Source organism: Phallusia mammillata, chromosome 3 (assembly GCF_965637545.1).
Source record: "Phallusia mammillata chromosome 3, kaPhaMamm4.hap1.1, whole genome shotgun sequence".
Lineage (NCBI taxonomy): Eukaryota > Metazoa > Chordata > Ascidiacea > Phlebobranchia > Ascidiidae > Phallusia > Phallusia mammillata.
The window spans coordinates 2315693-2333823 of record NC_137254.1 but is presented as its reverse complement, the minus strand read 5'-3'; the positions used below and the strand labels follow the sequence as shown (position 1 = coordinate 2333823).

The following is an 18131-nucleotide window of genomic DNA, read 5'->3' as shown; positions in this document are numbered from 1 at the left end:
TACCACAAGCCGACCAGCACCATGCGCTATTTACACTTCACATCCCATCATCCTTTGTACCAGAAAAGGGCTGTTGTCAAAGCACTCAAAGACCAGGCCAGACGCTTGACGACAGACCCAGCATTGCTTCAGGCGGAGTTGCACAGGGTAAACGAGGCCCTGCGGTTAAATGGCTACCCGAACTGGATTCTCCGTGATCACAAAAAGGTTGCACGGAAAGAAATCCAGTACAAAGAACGTGCCTTCGTCACCTTACCTTACATACCAAGGTTAACAGATATAATCCGTCGCATGTTAACCGACTTCGGAGTATCGGTTGGGGTCAAACCAGCAAACACCCTACGTCAGATGCTGTCGCACCCAAAAGACCCTCTAGATGCTACTGCAACTAGGGGTGTGGTGTATGCTATACCGTGCGGGGAGTGTGACGAAATATACATCGGTGAGACTGGTAGAAGTCTAAATACGCGCCGGAAGGAGCACGAAAGGGATGTGTGCAAGAATGATGCGAAGAAATCAGCGTTGGCAAACCATGCAACGACTCACCACCACAGCATTAATTTTTCCGCTGCTCAGGTGTTGGTGAAGGAAACTGATTACCACAAGCGAAGTTTCCTAGAGTCTTGGAACATCCATTCACGCGCCAACACAATGAACGTTAAAACAGATGTTCTAATGCCGATAAATTATCGGTCGCTTTTACACCACTGAGCTTGTTTTATCTCTACGGTGGTGCGAGTTTGCAGCGCGCGATCTTGTTATCGCTGTTTTACATGTGTGTGTTTTGCATTTTGTCGCTTTAAAAGACATTCGTCTTGCAAGTTATGTCATTATCCTGATGAAGGCGTCTTGTATAGGACGTCGAAACGTCGATTGTTTACAATAAAAACTGCTGGATGAGCAATACTTGGTCTAATATCGATGTGATGTTTGTGAACAAAGCTTCACCGAAAAAGAAAGTTTGAATAGACAAGTTAAAATTTTACACAAATAGAGAGATGTTGACACACAATAAAGAACAAACAAATTGATGTACTGTTTGTTAGCAAAGAGTTTCGATGACTTTCACCAATGAAATTCCCTTGTGTTTTGTTACATACAAAGATTAACACGAAAGGACATTTGAGATACACTTTTGTGCGCTGTTTGTGTAAAAACGTTGACGTCGTTTTTTCACTATTGCACTGAAGTAACTGCCCACCGTTCTTTCTTACAACCACTTATTAGTTAAAAACCAATCAGTTCTTTGCCTTTAAGTATCGCGATCGAACTATTAGGCCTTTGTTTTTATGTTCCTTCAGTGTTTGTGGTAATCGACTGTTTGCGTGGCCAATAGCAACTAAATGTACTGTAACCCACGCCTACGGTAGTCGACAGCTGCTAGTAGAAAAAAAAATTATAAAAACAAATCACAAATTTAACAAAAACAAAAGATACTTTTTAAAGTATTTGATAAAAAAATAATTTAATACATTAAAGACAAAAAAAGTTTATGGAGCCGTGGCTGTCATTGCCATTCAAAAATGCATTTGATTGACAAGCTGCACTGATGACAAAAACAGTGATTGTTGAAACATCTACATAATGTATTCTATATACACAAAGTCTTGGCAGTTATGTTTACAATGAAGTTGTTTTTTGTTCGGTTGTTTGTGTGTTTCTTTTAATACACTTGTGAAACAGTTATTTAGAGATTGGTATGTGTTAAATTATTGGAATCAGTAAACGGTAGTAAAACCAACTGAATACTTTTTTAGTGTGGTATGGAATACCCGTCGAATTCGAGAGCAAAAATACACAGCTTCCTTTTCTGGTGTGACCAACCCTATATACAACTTTCCACACAAATATGGACTTAAGGAATGTCACTTTCAGCCTAATTAACATATTTGTTAATTTGAGTTTTACTTCCAAAAATCACTGCTTGCATTTTTTTATAGTTTGTCATTTGGCTTTTTAGACTTCAGACTAACTGGCGCAATAATTTCTTTGTTGCAAAACAATTAGCTATGATGTTTTTCGAATTGTACAGGTTTGGTTGGTCGACTGCACAACTTGAAAAGTTGTCTATTTTCAGGAATTCAAACTTAAAGGTGCCTCAAAATTCAAACTGCATAAATAAACGCAACACATAAAATTACAATCAACGTTTTTGACAACCCGCCCAAATAACTGCAACTAAAAGTCAAAAACTCGCCAAATGGCAGCCGTCGGTTGACAAAATCAAAGGGTAATGGCTGTTCTCGGCCACGGGCAACTCAAACCTTTTTTCGCTTGTATTTCCCTGGGAAAGAAACTTGAGCGGAATCGAGGCCTACTTTGTTGACTACAATGCTTGTTTCATTTTTCATCGTGTGGTTTCTTTATACCCACAGTGCTTTATGTCGAAATAATTTGTTTGCTAGTACGACTGCTGCAATACTGCTTTTAAACAGAGCAAGTCGCACGCATTACTTTTTACTACCTTTACACAAATAGAGATTATTATTTTGAATAAAGTCAAAATGTAAAAACATAACACAGCAACCCAATTACGTGTCACACGATTTACAATGAGGTGTAGTGCAGCAGACTTCTAGCTCAATAATTGTATATGTTGCAGTTAAGTCGCGTTGTATTTTTTACCTTGGCTACTCTGTTTTTGACGTTTTAATGCCTGAGGTCCTGACTAAGCGCGGCGATGCTTGTAATTGGACCATCATTGAAATGAAGGCAGTGTTTAGTTAGCGCTGGCTGACAAGTTAAGTGTTTCAGGCGGTAGTTATGTGTTATGCCTGAGGCCCTTTTTTCAGTCTTGCGTTCAAGAACAGAGCCGCGGTTTGAGAACACACAGCTTAATTTAATGGTGAAAATAACGGCCCAAATAGACGTTAAAAGCGACATGCTTTATTGTTCAAACGTTTCGGCAAATGCTCATGCCATCATCAGTGATATTATTTTCACCATTAAACTTATGAACAGATCCGTATATAGTGTTCCACAGCTTAATTATTTCAGAAGTAGTCTGTTATGCCAGGTTAGAAACTTAGAAAGTTGCCTTTTAAGTGCACCCCTTAACTTCACCTTGCAAATAACGTAAACCCGCCAAATTATAGTGTTGTTGAAAAGAATTTTTTGTCCAGTTTTGTAGCAAGCGAAAGTTTTAGATTAAATCGCTTGGTCTTATTTAGTGTACTTGTATATACGTTTTGTTTGCTTGTAATCCTGTGCTAATTATAACTGAACTAGGCTGCTTAAGAATATTGACTGAAAGATTCAATTCACCAGCACCGTCGTACGCTCTGGTGATAGTAGCTCTAAAACGCGCAATGGTAGAACACTAGCTTTTCTCAACTTTTGAAAATTCTGTAAGAATGTTTTGTTCGTTTGTTGTAAGAGCGTTGTATTTGCGGATACATTTTCCTATTTTGCAATTTAAGAGTTAAATATGCGTGATATTAAGATGTTTTTGTACCGATTTGCCTACTCTATGTCACGCAACTGTAGAAACGTGCAACATACTTGTTGGCTAGCTTGGGAAAATAGTTGGACATTGATTTAAATCGTCCCAGACGACGCGCTCTAATGTTAAACTTGCAAATTACTGTCCTACAATAGAATGTGCAAAAATCTGCACAACAACTTACTGTCTAAATTTCACCAAGGCTCTTTGATGATTAGGGTAAACGTCCTTTCGAACGCGCTAATTATGAGCGGTTTGCTTACAAAATCAACCCAGGCGATAAGTAATATTATACGCTGATAACTTTCCCACAAAGATTTGCTGCCACAGGTTTTTGCGCGCTAATTATGTGTAGATACCTGCCGATTTAATTTTTCTGTTTACTCTTTTTCGATCATAGCATTTTTAGCCGAAAAACATTTATTGTACGTTGAGTTTGCAGGAGACACATGTTCACTCACAGTAAAAAGACATTTCATCGATGTGATGTTTGTGAAAAGAGCTTTGGTACAGGTGGAAATTTGAAAACCCACATGTTGACACATACCAAAGAGAAACCTCATCAATGTGGTATTTGTAAAAAAAGATTTGCCCAAAGTGGAAGTTTAAAGACACACATGTTGACACACACCAAAGACAAACTTCATCAATGTGATGTTTGTAAAAAAAGATTTAGCCTTGGTGCATATTTGAAAAGACACATGTTGATTCACACTCAGGAGAAACGCCATCGTTGTAATGTTTGTGAAAAAACCTTTACCCAAGGTGGAAGTTTGCAAACACATATGTTGACACACACCAATGAAAGACCCCATCGGTGTGTTGTTTGTGAGAAAAGATTCCGTTCCAGTGGAAATTTGAAAACACACCTCTTGATTCACACCAATGAAAAACCGCATCAATGTGTTGTTTGTGAGAGAAGATTTCGCCGAATGGCACACATGAAAAGTCACATGTTGATTCACACTGAAAAGAAAAAATGATTGATATACAGTACAAGCATCGAGCCAATAGATGACCATCTACTCCGTTTGCAGCTGATTCATACGACCTGTACATGTATATTTCCGACAAACGATTTCCTAGTGTTGAACTACTGAATTAACATTTTCAACTAGGATCTGTCGCGTGTCTAACGCATGCTGAAGCGGTTTTGTGTATAAATTGCGCTTTGCATATGGTACAACTCTATTTTCACATTTGTATTTCCAATGGTGGGGATTAAATTATGATGACTAACACAAAACAGACACACTTTCTTTAATATGTTTGTGAATAAATGTTTTGGAGCATCGGTCAGCACGGGTGTAGGCTGACTACGAACGTCCACCAAAAATCAGGGGAGCAAGATTTCCCAAAATACTTTTAGGAGGCCACGGGGCACTTTCGGGTTTGGGCCTGCTTCTAATTTTGGACAAAGCGCTCGTTTTGAATCAGAAAACGAAATAGGCAACAGGACGTGTGAATTATGTATTTAGTCTCGTGCGGTCTAGCTTATTTGTGTGGAAAATTTTCCAAACAGATCTGATGACGTCATTAGGGAAATTCCCAAAGTAAAATGTTGCGAAAGACGGAAAACTTTCCACGCGAGTGTACCACAAACCAACGAGCACCTGGCGCTACTTGCATTTCACCATCCTCTACACGCTGTGGTAAAAGTGCAAACAGATCAGGCCCGACGTTTGAACCCGGAATGCTCCAAATGAAATTACAAAGGGTACACGAGGCCCTGCGGTTAAATGGTTACCCGAACTGGATCCCGAAAAACCACGGGTGCGCGGAAAAAGATTTAGTCCAAATAGCGTGCTTTTATCACTTTGCCATACATTCCCAAGTTAACAGACATAATCCGTCGCTTGTTGCCCGATTTTGGGGTCTCGGTAGGGATTAAACCAGTCAACCTACGTCAGATGCTGTCGCACCCCAAAGACCCCATTGATACAAATGCAATGGGTGTGGTGAACGCAGTCCCATGTGATCAGTGCAACGATATTTATATCGGCGAACGGGGAGGTCTTTGAATACGCGCCGAAAAGAGCATGAAAGGGGTGTAGCCAAGAAAGATGCCAAAAAATCTGCATTAGCACAACATGCTACTGTCCTCAAATCAAACCACAAACTTTTCTGCTACCCAGGTGTTAGCGAGAGAAACCGACTTTCACAAGCGAGGTTTCCTGGAGTCGTGGAACATACATTCTCACACCAACACGATGAAGGTTAAAACGGACGTTCTAATGCCGATTACTTATCGGTCGCTATTGCACCATGGAGCTACCTGTTATCACTCGACCAGTGGTGCGCACTGCATTTTTTACCACCGCCCCTTTTTTGTGTGTGTGTTTCGCCACCCTTTTCGCTTTATAAATACTTGTGTTTGCAATTTATGTCATTACCATGATGAAGGTGTCTCGTGTGGGACATCGAAACGTCGGCATACTTTAATAAAGACTGCTCGAATGGCTAAAATTTTGTTGATACAATATGCCTGGCAGCAACAGTTATTCAGGATAGCTTTCGTTTAATGCAGAAGCATACGGAAACACTATGCAGCATTTAACTGGTTTTCTGATATTGAAAGAGTTATATCAAAACATACACATTTTATAAGGCGCAGCTGTACAACTAATTATTTTATAAAATCGTTCATGTGTGCGCAACAACTGGTCATGATAGCGTAGTTGAGTGGTTTTTCGTAGCGCAGTAAGGTTGGCGAGTTATTGTTTTTGTTTGTTCAAGAAACTTGAGCGTGCAACTGAACTGCAACAAGATAAATGACGCTTGTAATCAGACACGAAGGAAAGGAAATTGTTGTGCAGCAGACTGCTATATTGCGAAGCTAGTTGACGCTAGTTAGGTTAAAACTTAAGGCCAATATTTGGCTTTGAAGATATTTGAAACGCATGAAATAATTGTGTTCGCTGCTTACAGCATCTTGTGCAAGTTTTATTAACTATTATACTGGGAAGAAATCTGGTTATCTCTGTAAATCTATCTGTTTAGATAAACTCAGATTTAAATGTGGATTTGTTGTATTTTTCACTGCCGTGAATATACACAACACGTTTGTGAGAAACGACGAACTTTTTTACATCTCTTTGGTACTTTGCATTCAAATGTCTGGATTGAACTGCTCTTTTGTGTGTCTATTGCTTATTGAGGGGCAGTTGTCCAGACACTGACCATTAGCAGGTACACTAGCATTTCATTATTCTATGATTTATGCGTTAAGAGTTTGCAAGCGATTTTTGTAATAAATGTATTTTTTAGTTGACGCGATGACTAGCAAGTTTTATAAATCATGCATTTTATTCTATCGCTGTTCGTAAAAAATCATCTGCTACATCACCCACTCGCGCAAACCGGAAATTCTGTGACGTAACAACAACTTTTAGGCGTAAACAGTGTTATTGAAAGGCTGATTGTAAAATTTAAATGGTTGATTACCTCTAAAACGTGGCATTGTGAGGTGTTTTATTGCTGCATCAAAAGATATATTAGTAACATATATCGATGTAAAACTGCCACCCATTTTAAAGTTGCAACGGCGCACCGCATCTTAAATTTGCGCACCCAGTGAACGCCCGATTGTTTGGACAATAGCCGAATGACCGGTTGATTTGTCATGCGTTGAAAAAGGGCGAGCATTTGTCAAACTCGAAAGGTTTTATCTATACAGCATTGTCTCATCTTCTGTAAGGTAAGGCGCAAAAATATAAGCGTTACAGTATGATTGGAAGAACAATGTAGATTTGTTTGTGTTACATTGATGTAGAAATCGACGATTTTTCAACGCTCTGTATTAGCGTTAACATCAGTTCATGTCAAAGCTTATATATAGGCAGAAGATTATGAAAGAAGCATTTGACCTGTGAGCCAGCGCTGTATGTAAGCTTTTTTGTCCAATGTCTCGTGTCTGACTAACCGTTACGACAACTACTCACTGTCGTCATTTCACCATTGGTCAAGTTACACGCGTCAATGCACGCAGTCTGGTCCAAGGCATTTAAAGCTTTGTGCTACAAACGTAATAACTTATTTTTTGGCGAGAAACAAAGTTTAATCTGCGCAGTACGATATTCAATAATATTGTTTGACAACAACAAACAGGATATTTTACGTTTATTATTGAAGCGTTATGCAGCATTTAACTGGTTTGTCTGATTTTGAAAGAGTCGCGTCAAACCTTGCACAATTTACAAGGCGCAGCTGTACAACTATATTTTCTAAAATATTTCATGTATGCGCAACAACTGGTCATGGTGGCGCAGTTGAGGGAATGTTCTGCAACACAGTAAAGTTGTTGGGTTAAAAAAAATGTTGTACAGCTGACTGCCACATTGGTCAGTTGATGCTAGTTAGTTTATAACTTTGGTCGATAATTTGGCTTTGTAGATATAACGAAGTATAATTTGACTGGGTCGAAACTTACATGAAAGCATAGTATAACGAAGTGCTTCGGGGACATACGCATACCGCACGAAGCAATTGATCTGTCAGTCAGCGCTGTACGTAAGAAAAAGTTTTGCTCACATATTGCTCACGTTTGCTTAACCGTGACTAATGGGTCAATTGGTCAAGATGCACGCTTCGGTGCGAACAGTCAGAGCCCCAGGGATTACAGCTTTAACGACAGCGAATCCTTAAGCATCTGGAGATAAAACGAGTCTCAATAAAGCACCTCTGAGCTAGACCGTTTGATTTCGGCGAAAAATAAAGTTTTATCTGTGCAGTATGTTATTGAGTGATACATTTTGTGCAGTAAAATTAAAGCTTAGTGCGTAAATAAGACTTAACCAGCACAGGAAACATTTGTCCTGTCAGCCTGCGCTGTATGTAAGAATTATTCATGTCTAACTAATCGTGATAACAACCACGCACTGACGTCACTTTTCCAGTGGTCAAGTAACACGCATCGATGCACACCGTCAGAGCCCCCAGGCATTGCAGGTTATCTCGTGCTGGCGCAACTCGTGAGTTTTAGCTGAAACATATTGACTTTTATTTTTAGGCGAGAACAATGTTAATCTGTGCAGTGAGGTATTAATTGATATATTTCGCGCAGTAGCACAAATTGTTGTACCCTCAAAAAATGTGTTGCTTGTTTAGAGAAAAAACCGTAAAAGACACAGGTTGTGACCACTTGGTACAAAGCTTGTTTTGCGTTTAATCCTGAAATGCTATGCAGCAATTAACATAAGCGTTTTTTTTTAAATTACTGTTATTTCTAGTAGTGCACTACAACAGCGTTATGACATACGTAAAAGTAACAATATAATTTGCGCGTAACTTCATTGTTTACAAAGCAACAATAGTTGGTTTGTTTTCTGTGTAGCGTGGCAGGTGAGGAGTTTTGTTGTTGCTGACTTTAAACATTGCATTCATGTAGAAACTGACGCTGTTTCAAGGCGCAGAATCAGGTCAATAATTGTGTTAACATCAGTTCCAAGTCAAAGCTGACATAAATGCGAGATATAATTAAAAGCCTCAGAGGTAAGACTTAACTAACGCAGGAAACATTTACTCTGTCAGCCAGCGCTGTATAAGCATTTTTTCTTATATGGTTTGTGTCTGTGTAACCGTGACAAAAACCACGCACTGACGTCACTTCTCATGTGGTCAAGTTACACGCATCGATGCACACAGTCAGTGCCCCGGGCAATACAGGCTTTGTGCTATTACGAGTGAGTCTTAGCTGAAAACTATTGGCATATTTTCAGGCAAGAAGCAGCAAGTTTTGTCTCTACAGAACAGTATTTAATGATATTATCTCAGCAACAACAAACAGGCTTTGTACGTTTTGTGCGGAGAGCAGTATCCTGACTTGGTTCTCGGTGATTTGAAACGAGTCATAACGTACAAAATTCAGAGGGCGCAGCTGTACAACTAATTATTTTCCAAATTTTTTTATGTATGCGCGATAACATATGATGGATTTTCAGTAGCGTGGTAAAGTTGGTGCGTTACTCAGAAACTTGAGCGAGCAACTTAACTACACCAAGATAAATGACGCTTGTAATCAGACACGCCCGAAAAGGAAATTGTTGCACAGGTGACTGCCACATTGCGAGGCCAGTTTGCAAAGAATAATGTGTTATCTGTGTAAATCTTTCTGTTTAGCTCAATTAAGGTTGAAATATTTTGAATATAAAACCGTTTTAGCTGCGCAACGTTGATACGTTATGGGGCACAAAAAATTGGAGAGCACAATTGGTGGATCATGAATAAACGCGCTGCAGCTACACCATATTATAAAACGTTATGTGGCAGGAGCTCACCAGAAAGTGAGTTTTGCGCACTGTGAGTATAACACGACTGGGGGGAACGTGTTTGGCACTTGTTGTGTGCAATGTAAGTTTGTTGTAATAAATGGATATCTAAGGTAATACGAAGCAGCAACAATTTGGCGGACCATTTTTTAACATTGCTAAACCAACGATGAATCGTGTTGCAATTGCCAACCCAATTACTGATTTTGACAAACGTTTCATTCTCTGGGAATGTTGGGCTTTCAGTTTTTGTGGTTGCAACCATAAATGACGTCACATGAAAGGACGTCATATTTTACGTCCGTCACCTTTTGTTATTGCAAAACTTGGCGCCTATGGCTAGGACTTCGGGACTAAAGATCGGTATCGTCCCGGCTAAACCCTATTCAGCTGTTGTTTTAGTTCAATGATACAGTCGCGAACGGCGTGTTGGGTTAAACGCATACTTGAATACGTGAAAGCTTATTTAAAAAGTTTTAAAAAAACTACTGAAACCGAAATAAGCAATCTCATTTTCTTGTGGTAGCGAGAACCCTTCAGTTTACCCCACTTCTTAAGGTTAAGATGTATGCCGCTAAAATAGGCCACAAAATGACGCTGCTGTCTGTGTCATAACGACAGACGTTACACATATTGGGCGGCGGACGTTACCTACAATGTTTGTTTACAGGAGTTGTTTTGTTGACGTTTTTTTCTCTAAAAAAGGTTGTTTTGTTGGCGTTTTTTCTCTATCGTAAAACTGCACTGGGCGAGAGGGTTTTTCGTGATGGTCCACTTTCTGATCAAACATTAAAAAAGAAAGACTACATGTACATGTTGCGACAGTACGATAAAGAGTTTTGACGGAATTACCACCCCTTTTTTGTCAATTTTGGATATATTCCCATCATATTAATACTATGAATTAATTACATAAACACCTCTGTGGCCGTAAACCATCCATGTTAGTAGATGAGATGTTGTATAGACCAGGGCTTCCCAAACTGGAGTTCGCGACCCCGGAAGGGGTCGCTTAACAAACTTGAGGGGTCGCAGTGAGCTGTACCAATTTGTGCAAAAAGTACTCAATACACTGGCGCAGAGTACGGGGTGTGATGGTGCCGCACACCCCCGGCCTTTATCTTTGTATAACGTCAAAATCGCATCTTTGTTCAAGTTACGTCGGTTTTAAAACGTTTTCAGCCAAGCGCAAACGCGCTTGTAGTGACGCCATTGATCGAACGGACGTCGGTTGAAACGCAACAATTGCAATTGTTTTGAAATACACAGACATTTTAATGCAGCATAAACATGATATATGGAGTTACAAACGTTTAAGCATTCTTTGGCGCAATAACTTTCTCTACTAAAAAATAGGCAATAAATTTACGAGTTCTAAGCAGTGTTTAATATCCGTTTGCAAAGCACTGCAACGGCCTAAACTTGGTCCAAGGTGAGCTCAGTTTATGCGTCAAAATACACGATTTGAAACTTGAATTGCTATTACTTTATTTTCCGCTCGAACAAATTACTTAAAACCTAAATCGTTGTAAAACTTGCCGACTCGGTAAATCGTCCTTTACGAACGTGCGTATGTTCTCGACGCGCAGCAAACGTTCAAACCACACGAAGAATATGTGACAAATGCCCATTTGCAAAACAATCTTTCAGAAACTAAGGCTAAAGCACGTAAACGTTATCGGTGTTTGAACGTGTAAAGTAGTCGACTCCGAGTACCGGTAGGTTGTTTTTAGTTTTCGCTCCAATTAGGCGTTTCAATAAATACAACAAACGTTTTTTCGCACTGTTTATCATATTATCCTTGAAGGGTCGCGGAAAATTTAAAGAGATTAAAAGGGGTCGCGATCAAAAAAGTTTGGGAAGCCCTGCTATAGAGCAAATAGTAAATTAGGACATGGAAATGAGTCAGTTGGCAATATGTAGAAAATCCACTTTTCTAGTTTGGAATTTATTCTAAATGTATACGTTTTTGCAGTTACAAACTTACAATTTGTTTGTGCAATTTACCACAACTTTTAAAGTATATATTTTTTTTAAACAGATCAACAAAACTGATATTCCATTCGGTTTCAGCTCTTAGTACTCGCTTGCAAATTAAAACGTATTTTAGGTTTAGTATCAGTGCAAATAAAAAAAAACACATGCTGATTCACACAAATCAAAAGCCTCATGGATGTGACGTTTGCGAGAAAACATTTCGGGAAGTTGGAACTTTAAAACAACACATGTTGACTCACACCAAAGAGAAACCTTATTCGTGTGATGTTTGTAAAAAAAGATTTGGCCGAAACGATTATTTGAAACAACACATGTTGATACACACCAATGAGAAACCCCATCGATGTCATATTTGTGAAAAACAATTTCGAGTGAGTCATCACTTGAAAACTCACATGTTGATTCACACAAATGAAAAACCCCATCGATGTTCTGTTTGTGAAAAACGATTTGCCTTAAGCGGTGGTTTAAAAGCACACATGTTGACACATACCAATGAGAAACCATACCAATGTGTTGTTTGTAAAAAAAGGTTTCGTCGCGGTGAACATTTGAAAATACATATGTTGACACACACCAAAGAGAAACCCCATCAATGTGATATCTGTGAAAAAAGATTTCGTCGCAGTGGAGATTTGAAGTCACACATGTTGACCCATACTAAAGAAAAGTTGCATCAATGTGATGTTTGTGCAAAACGATTTACCCGACGTGGATTGTTTAAAAAACACATTTTGACCCACTCTGGTGAAAAGTCCCATCGATGTGATGTTTGTGAAAAAAAGTTTTGGTCTGGAGCAGATTTGAAACAACATATGTTGGCGCACACCAATGAAAAAACCCATCAATGTCATCTTTGTGAAAAAAGATTTGCCCGTGGTGGACATTTGAAAACACACATAATGACGACACACACTGATGAAAAACCACATCGATGTGATGTTTGTGAAAAAAGATTTCACCGAAGTGGTAGTTTAAAAACGCACATGTTGACACACACCAAAGAAAAACCTCATCGATGTGATGTTTGTGAAAAAAGATTCAGCCTTGCTAGCAATTTAAAAAGACACATGTTGAAGCACACCAACGAAAAACAACATCAATGTCAAATTTGTGAAAAACGTTTTTCCCTTGGTGGAAATTTGAAAAAACACTTGTTGACACACACCAATGAAAAACCTTATCATTGTGATATTTGTGAAAAGAGATTTGGCCACAGTGGAAGTTTGAAAAGACACATGTTATCTCATACAAAGCAAAAACCTCATCGGTGTGATGTTTGTGAAAAATGTTTTGCTCAAAGTGGAGACTTGAAAGCACACATGCTGATTCACACCAATGAAAAGAAACATCAGTGTTACATTTGTGACAAAAAGTTTCTCCGTGGTGGAAATTTGAAATCGCACGTGATGACACACACCGATAAGAAACCATATCGATGTGATGTTTGTGAAAAAAGGTTTGCCAAAAGTGCTGATTTTCAAAGACACATGTTCACTCACACTAAAGAAAAGCCCAATGGATGTGATGTTTGTGGAAAAAGTTTTGTCCGAGGTGACCAATTGAAAGCACACATGTTGACACATGCCAATCAGAAAGCGAAGTCATAAGAATTTTGTTTGCTTTTTTAGGACATTGCTCAAAATCAAAAAGCTAAAATATATCATAACTTTAGAAACAATTTTTGTTCGCGAATTTAAGGCAGATTTTTGCTGTAACTGTATTCTTTCTTTTAGAGGCGAAATTAGGAGTATATTCGTTTCACTATTTTGTGCACCACAAAGAAAATGTTTGTATCGGTATACATGTGATAAATCCTAACACTTATTCTGGAAATTAAATGGAGGATTGTTGTTATAACTTAATTTAAACAAACGGCAATCTACAAAGCTAAACAAATTACTTCCAAATAAAATATATCTTGGACTAGCCTAGTTCCGAAACTTTGTCATAATATTTGTTCCAAGCTGTACATATTGTGTATGGATTGTATATAATGTATATCTCAGCTAAGGAAAGTTGAACTAACAATTAAAAGTACTTTTTGCCATAATATTTTACCACAAAATGTACAAATGACTTTATCTGGTTTTCGTACCTCGAGTAGGAACAACACGCAAACGAATTTTAACCGAAATTACATGAAAAACCAGGGGCTGAAAAAGTGGTATCGAGTTATTGCAACTGTTGAACAAAACGTAGTAACGCTTTTGTACCTCTAGGACAAAAGACCCACCCGTGTGGTGTTTGTGAAAAGAACCTTGCCAACAGTAGAAGTTTAAAAGTTCACTTGCTAAAACACATGAAAAATATACCATTAATGTGTTGTCAAGAAATCAGTCGTACTTTAACTTAATCAGTATGATTTTTTGTGAAAAAGGTTTCCTAGCAATTTTTTATATTGCAGTATATTCTTTTCTTATTTGTCCTAGCTTGATTTTATAAAAAGATAATTTAGTACATGCAAAATTACGTTTACAAAAACGGGCAAAATTTTATCAGATTTGTATCATTACTTCATGTACGAATACATGCTACAAAAAAAGCCAATCTATGTGATTTAAAAAAGGGTATGGAAAAGTTGGAAAGTTAAAAAATGACACAAACAAGTTGTTCTTATGTTTAAGTTTCCAAAGACTTAATCAGATACAAACCTACAGTAAAGTATCACTACACAAGTGTAAGTTGTGCAAAAATCAGAAATGCTTTGATTAATAGTACAAAATATAATTATTTAATTGCCCTTTTATCAGAAAAGGTTCTATCAGTTACATAGTGTGGAACAAAAGTGAAAAGAATCTGACAAAACGTTACTTGTCCATCGTGAACATGAACCAAAAAATGTAAAAAATTAAAAAGCGGTGCATACTTTATTAACAATTTTTAAATAAAAAAAAACAAAAACAAAATACACTCACACGAATTTGTGTATTGCATCACAAGTAATTGATCAGCAAGTTGTTAAAATGCAATAACTGTGCTATCGTTTTTGCAACATGGCTGCCTAATAATTTCCCATCTGGCATTCATTTTAATATTATGATTGTCTCCGTGATTTTAAAATTATACAATCATAAATATAAAGCTTCCATTATTTTCAACCTATGAGTCGCAAGTAAAATGCCAATATGTGGTGGGTATTAAAGATACCTAAGAACTTGAAAACATAACATCCAAAATATACTGCATATTCTTAAAAAAGAGCATGAATTTGAATCACATTGGTTTTTGAATGAAGAAAAATTGTTAAGTTTTGCCAAGGTGTTAGCAAATATACCGACGTTGACAAGCGAGGTTTCCCGGAGTGGAACATACATACTTACACCAACACGATAAACGTTAAAACGGACGTTCTAATGCCGATTACTTATCGGTCGCTTTTGCACCATTGAGATAGGTGTTATCACTCGACCATTGGTGCGCACTGCGTTTTTTTACTACCGCCCTTTTTGTTTGTGTGTGTTTCGCCGACCTTTTCGCTTTATAATAACTTGTGTTTGCAATTTATGTCATTACCCTGTTGAAGGTGTCTCGTATGGGGGATATCGAGAGGTTGGCATACTTTATTGAACACTGCTGGAAAAGCTAACATTTTGTTGATACAATATGCCTGGCAGCAACAGTTTGTTCAGGATAGTTTACGTTTAATGCAGAAGCATGCGGAAACACTTGCAGCATTTAACTGGAATTCTGATTTTTAAAAAGTCATTTCAAAACATAGAAAATTTAGAGGACACAGCTGTACAACTCATTATTTTCTAAAATATTTCATGTATGCCCAACAACTGGTCATGGTAGCGTAGTTGAGGGGTTTTACCTAGCCCAGTAGGGTTGATGAATTATTGTTTTGTTTGTTCAAGAAACTTGAGTGGGCAACTGAACTGCAGCAAGTGACGCTTGAGGTTTTACGTTTAGTCAGAATTTGGCTATGCAGATATTTGAAACGCATAAAATAATTGTTTTCGCTGCTTACAGCATCTTTAGCAAGTTTCAATAGCCATTATACTTTGCGAAGAAATCTGGTTATGTCTGTAAATCTGCCTGTTTAGTTAGATTCAGATGTAAATGTGAATGTGTTGTATTTTTCACTGCAATGCATGTAGACAGCATGTGTGAGATAAACGACGAACTTTTTTACGCCCCTTTGGTTCTTGGCATTCAAATTTTTGGATTAAACTGCTATTTTTGTGTCTATTGCTTCTCAAAGCACGGCTGTCCAGACATTGACTGTTCGCAGGGACAATAGCATTTCAGTTCTATAATTAATGCGTTTAGAGTTTGCAAGCAGATTCGAATCAACAAACAAACAATCAATATCTGCAGCATACAATAATCCAATAAGTTATGAACAGGCAGGCGAAGGTTTTATCCTTACAGCAACATCTTGTGTACACAATAAATAGTCTTATTGTAAGTTTGGTTATGTTGCATTTATGCAGAAACTGACGCTATTCCAACGTCACCAGCTCAATAAATGCGCTAACATGAGTTCGAGCCAACGATTGCATCAATACAAGTTTTTATAAAAGGCCCCAGATGTTGCGACCTAAGTCCTATTTAATTACCTGCATCAAGAACTTATTTAGCGCAGAAATGCAAACGTTATATACACTGCAGACAGGTTTAGCTTGACCTTTCAAAAATGCGGACGGAAATTTTGATTTCGTCTGTAATCCCATTAAAGATTACTAGAAATGTCGATCCACTCAAATAAAAAAAAAACATGAGCGACTTAAGGAAGCGTATAAACCAGATTGGTCAGTAAAAACACAATGGGTTACGCCTATATATGAACTACTGCAGCGATGTACTAAAACGGTTGTGTGCTAACCTAATGTGGTCATGTCGACTTTAAATTTTCTATTAAGTCAATTTACCTTCAAAACGAAATCTTTAATTAAAGGCGCTGTAAGACCATTCAAAACCCTCACCATGGCTTAACACATTCCGATTTTTTATGTAAGTGACTTCCCAATAACCAAGGTCTTGTGACGTAAATTACTTGTCATTTTAACAGTATTGCCTTCGTTCGCTATATAAAATATCGCAACACCACAGGTAAGACTCAATTTATACACGAAACAACTGACAAAATCTTTAACCGCTGTATGTCAGCATAAGTTGGTCATGTCTACTCAACCGTGAGGACAACCACACACTGACGTGGCTTCAAGAATGGTCAAATTATACGCATCGATGCGCACAGTAGCAGCCTCAGGGATTTCTGGTTGTCTAGTGCTAGTACGAGTGGCAAGTTTTAGCCGAAACGTTTTGACTCATTTCTTTGGTCGAAAAAGAAAGTTTTAGATGTGTAGTACTGCCACTCAGGCGTTTTTAGAGAATAATCGGGGAAGTTAAGGTAATTGTTCTACCGACAGGCTAGTGGAGTTAAAGTGGGTATTTTTGACTTAGTGTAGAAACAGTACGCAGTATTTGACCCGTCCGTGCTTGCGTGCTCTGATTTTTAAAGTAGAAGGTACAAAGCTCTAAAATATTCTATGCGCAACAGCCGATCATATTAGCCCAACAACGAGGAAAGTGACTGCGTATGTTTATCGGTTTGGTTGTGGCGATTTCATTTCCATATTTTGTTAGGAAAACGCAACTTAAATATTGCAGCAATGGTCTGTTACGTTGGGTTGATTCGAAAGTTATTAGTTTTTTTTACACTATGCGTGAGAGTTTGTTTAGGGACATTCCCGTATTGCTTCGCATTTCTGACGAATCTTAAGTTAGCCTAAAACTTTTTCGCAATGATTATTTTGTCTGATCAAGTCTTTCCTTTGTAGATTTAGTTTGATTTTAATTTTGTATTACATCATAGGAATAAAAGTGCTTGTTTACGCGATTTTATTGAATTTGAAAAAGTAGAATAATTTTTTGGTCCGCAAACAAGATACTTGTTAACTTTCTGTTTGTGTAATCGTAAAACATTGGTTAATCCGGCTTCGGACTACAATTTGAAGCCCGTTGGTAACTCTGTTACGAACGTCCCAGGCCTCTTAACGTACAATACATGTGTTTCAAAGATATGTGTCAGTGTCACTAGCATGTCTGGACGCTTTTACCTTTGCCCCCACTTTAACAGTTTTGTATATATTTTGTAAAATTGTCATGGCCACCATCTCAGCATCATTATTGTAAGCTTCTAGTGATATGTTTTGGAGAAATGTTGTTAAGAAAGATCACTAAAACTGATGGCCACTATTAGCTTGAACTTACAGGGTTGTTAGCACGTTGACATATTTTGTTCATCCTCACATACTTCGTTAAAAATTAAGTGGGTTTAAGTGGCATGAAAGCAAGGTTTGGCAAAATATACCCTTGGAATCTCACAACAGCTACTGTATCACAAACATTATTTCTGCTTGACATTTTCGTTTTTTTTTGAGTGAGGTTAGCATATAAAGTGTAGGTAATAGGAA

At 38.0% G+C, this 18131-nt stretch overlaps 1 protein-coding gene and 1 pseudogene across 1 annotated transcript; both read left to right on the top strand.

Annotated features, from left to right (window-relative positions):
* Positions 1–18131, top strand: part of LOC145218176 (uncharacterized) — a 280341-nt pseudogene that overhangs the window by 212118 nt on the left and 50092 nt on the right.
* On the top strand, positions 4424–18098 carry LOC145217678 (uncharacterized). The gene has a single exon (XM_080085016.1). The coding sequence runs from the start codon at positions 11850–11852 to the stop codon at positions 13314–13316; it is 1467 nt and encodes a 488-aa protein (XP_079941142.1). The 5' UTR covers positions 4424–11849; the 3' UTR covers positions 13317–18098.

Bases quoted from the DNA above. Each gene is read 5' to 3' on its own strand.
- LOC145217678 (XM_080085016.1), top strand. From the start codon at position 11,850: ATGCTGATTCACACAAATCAAAAGCCTCATGGATGTGACGTTTGCGAG.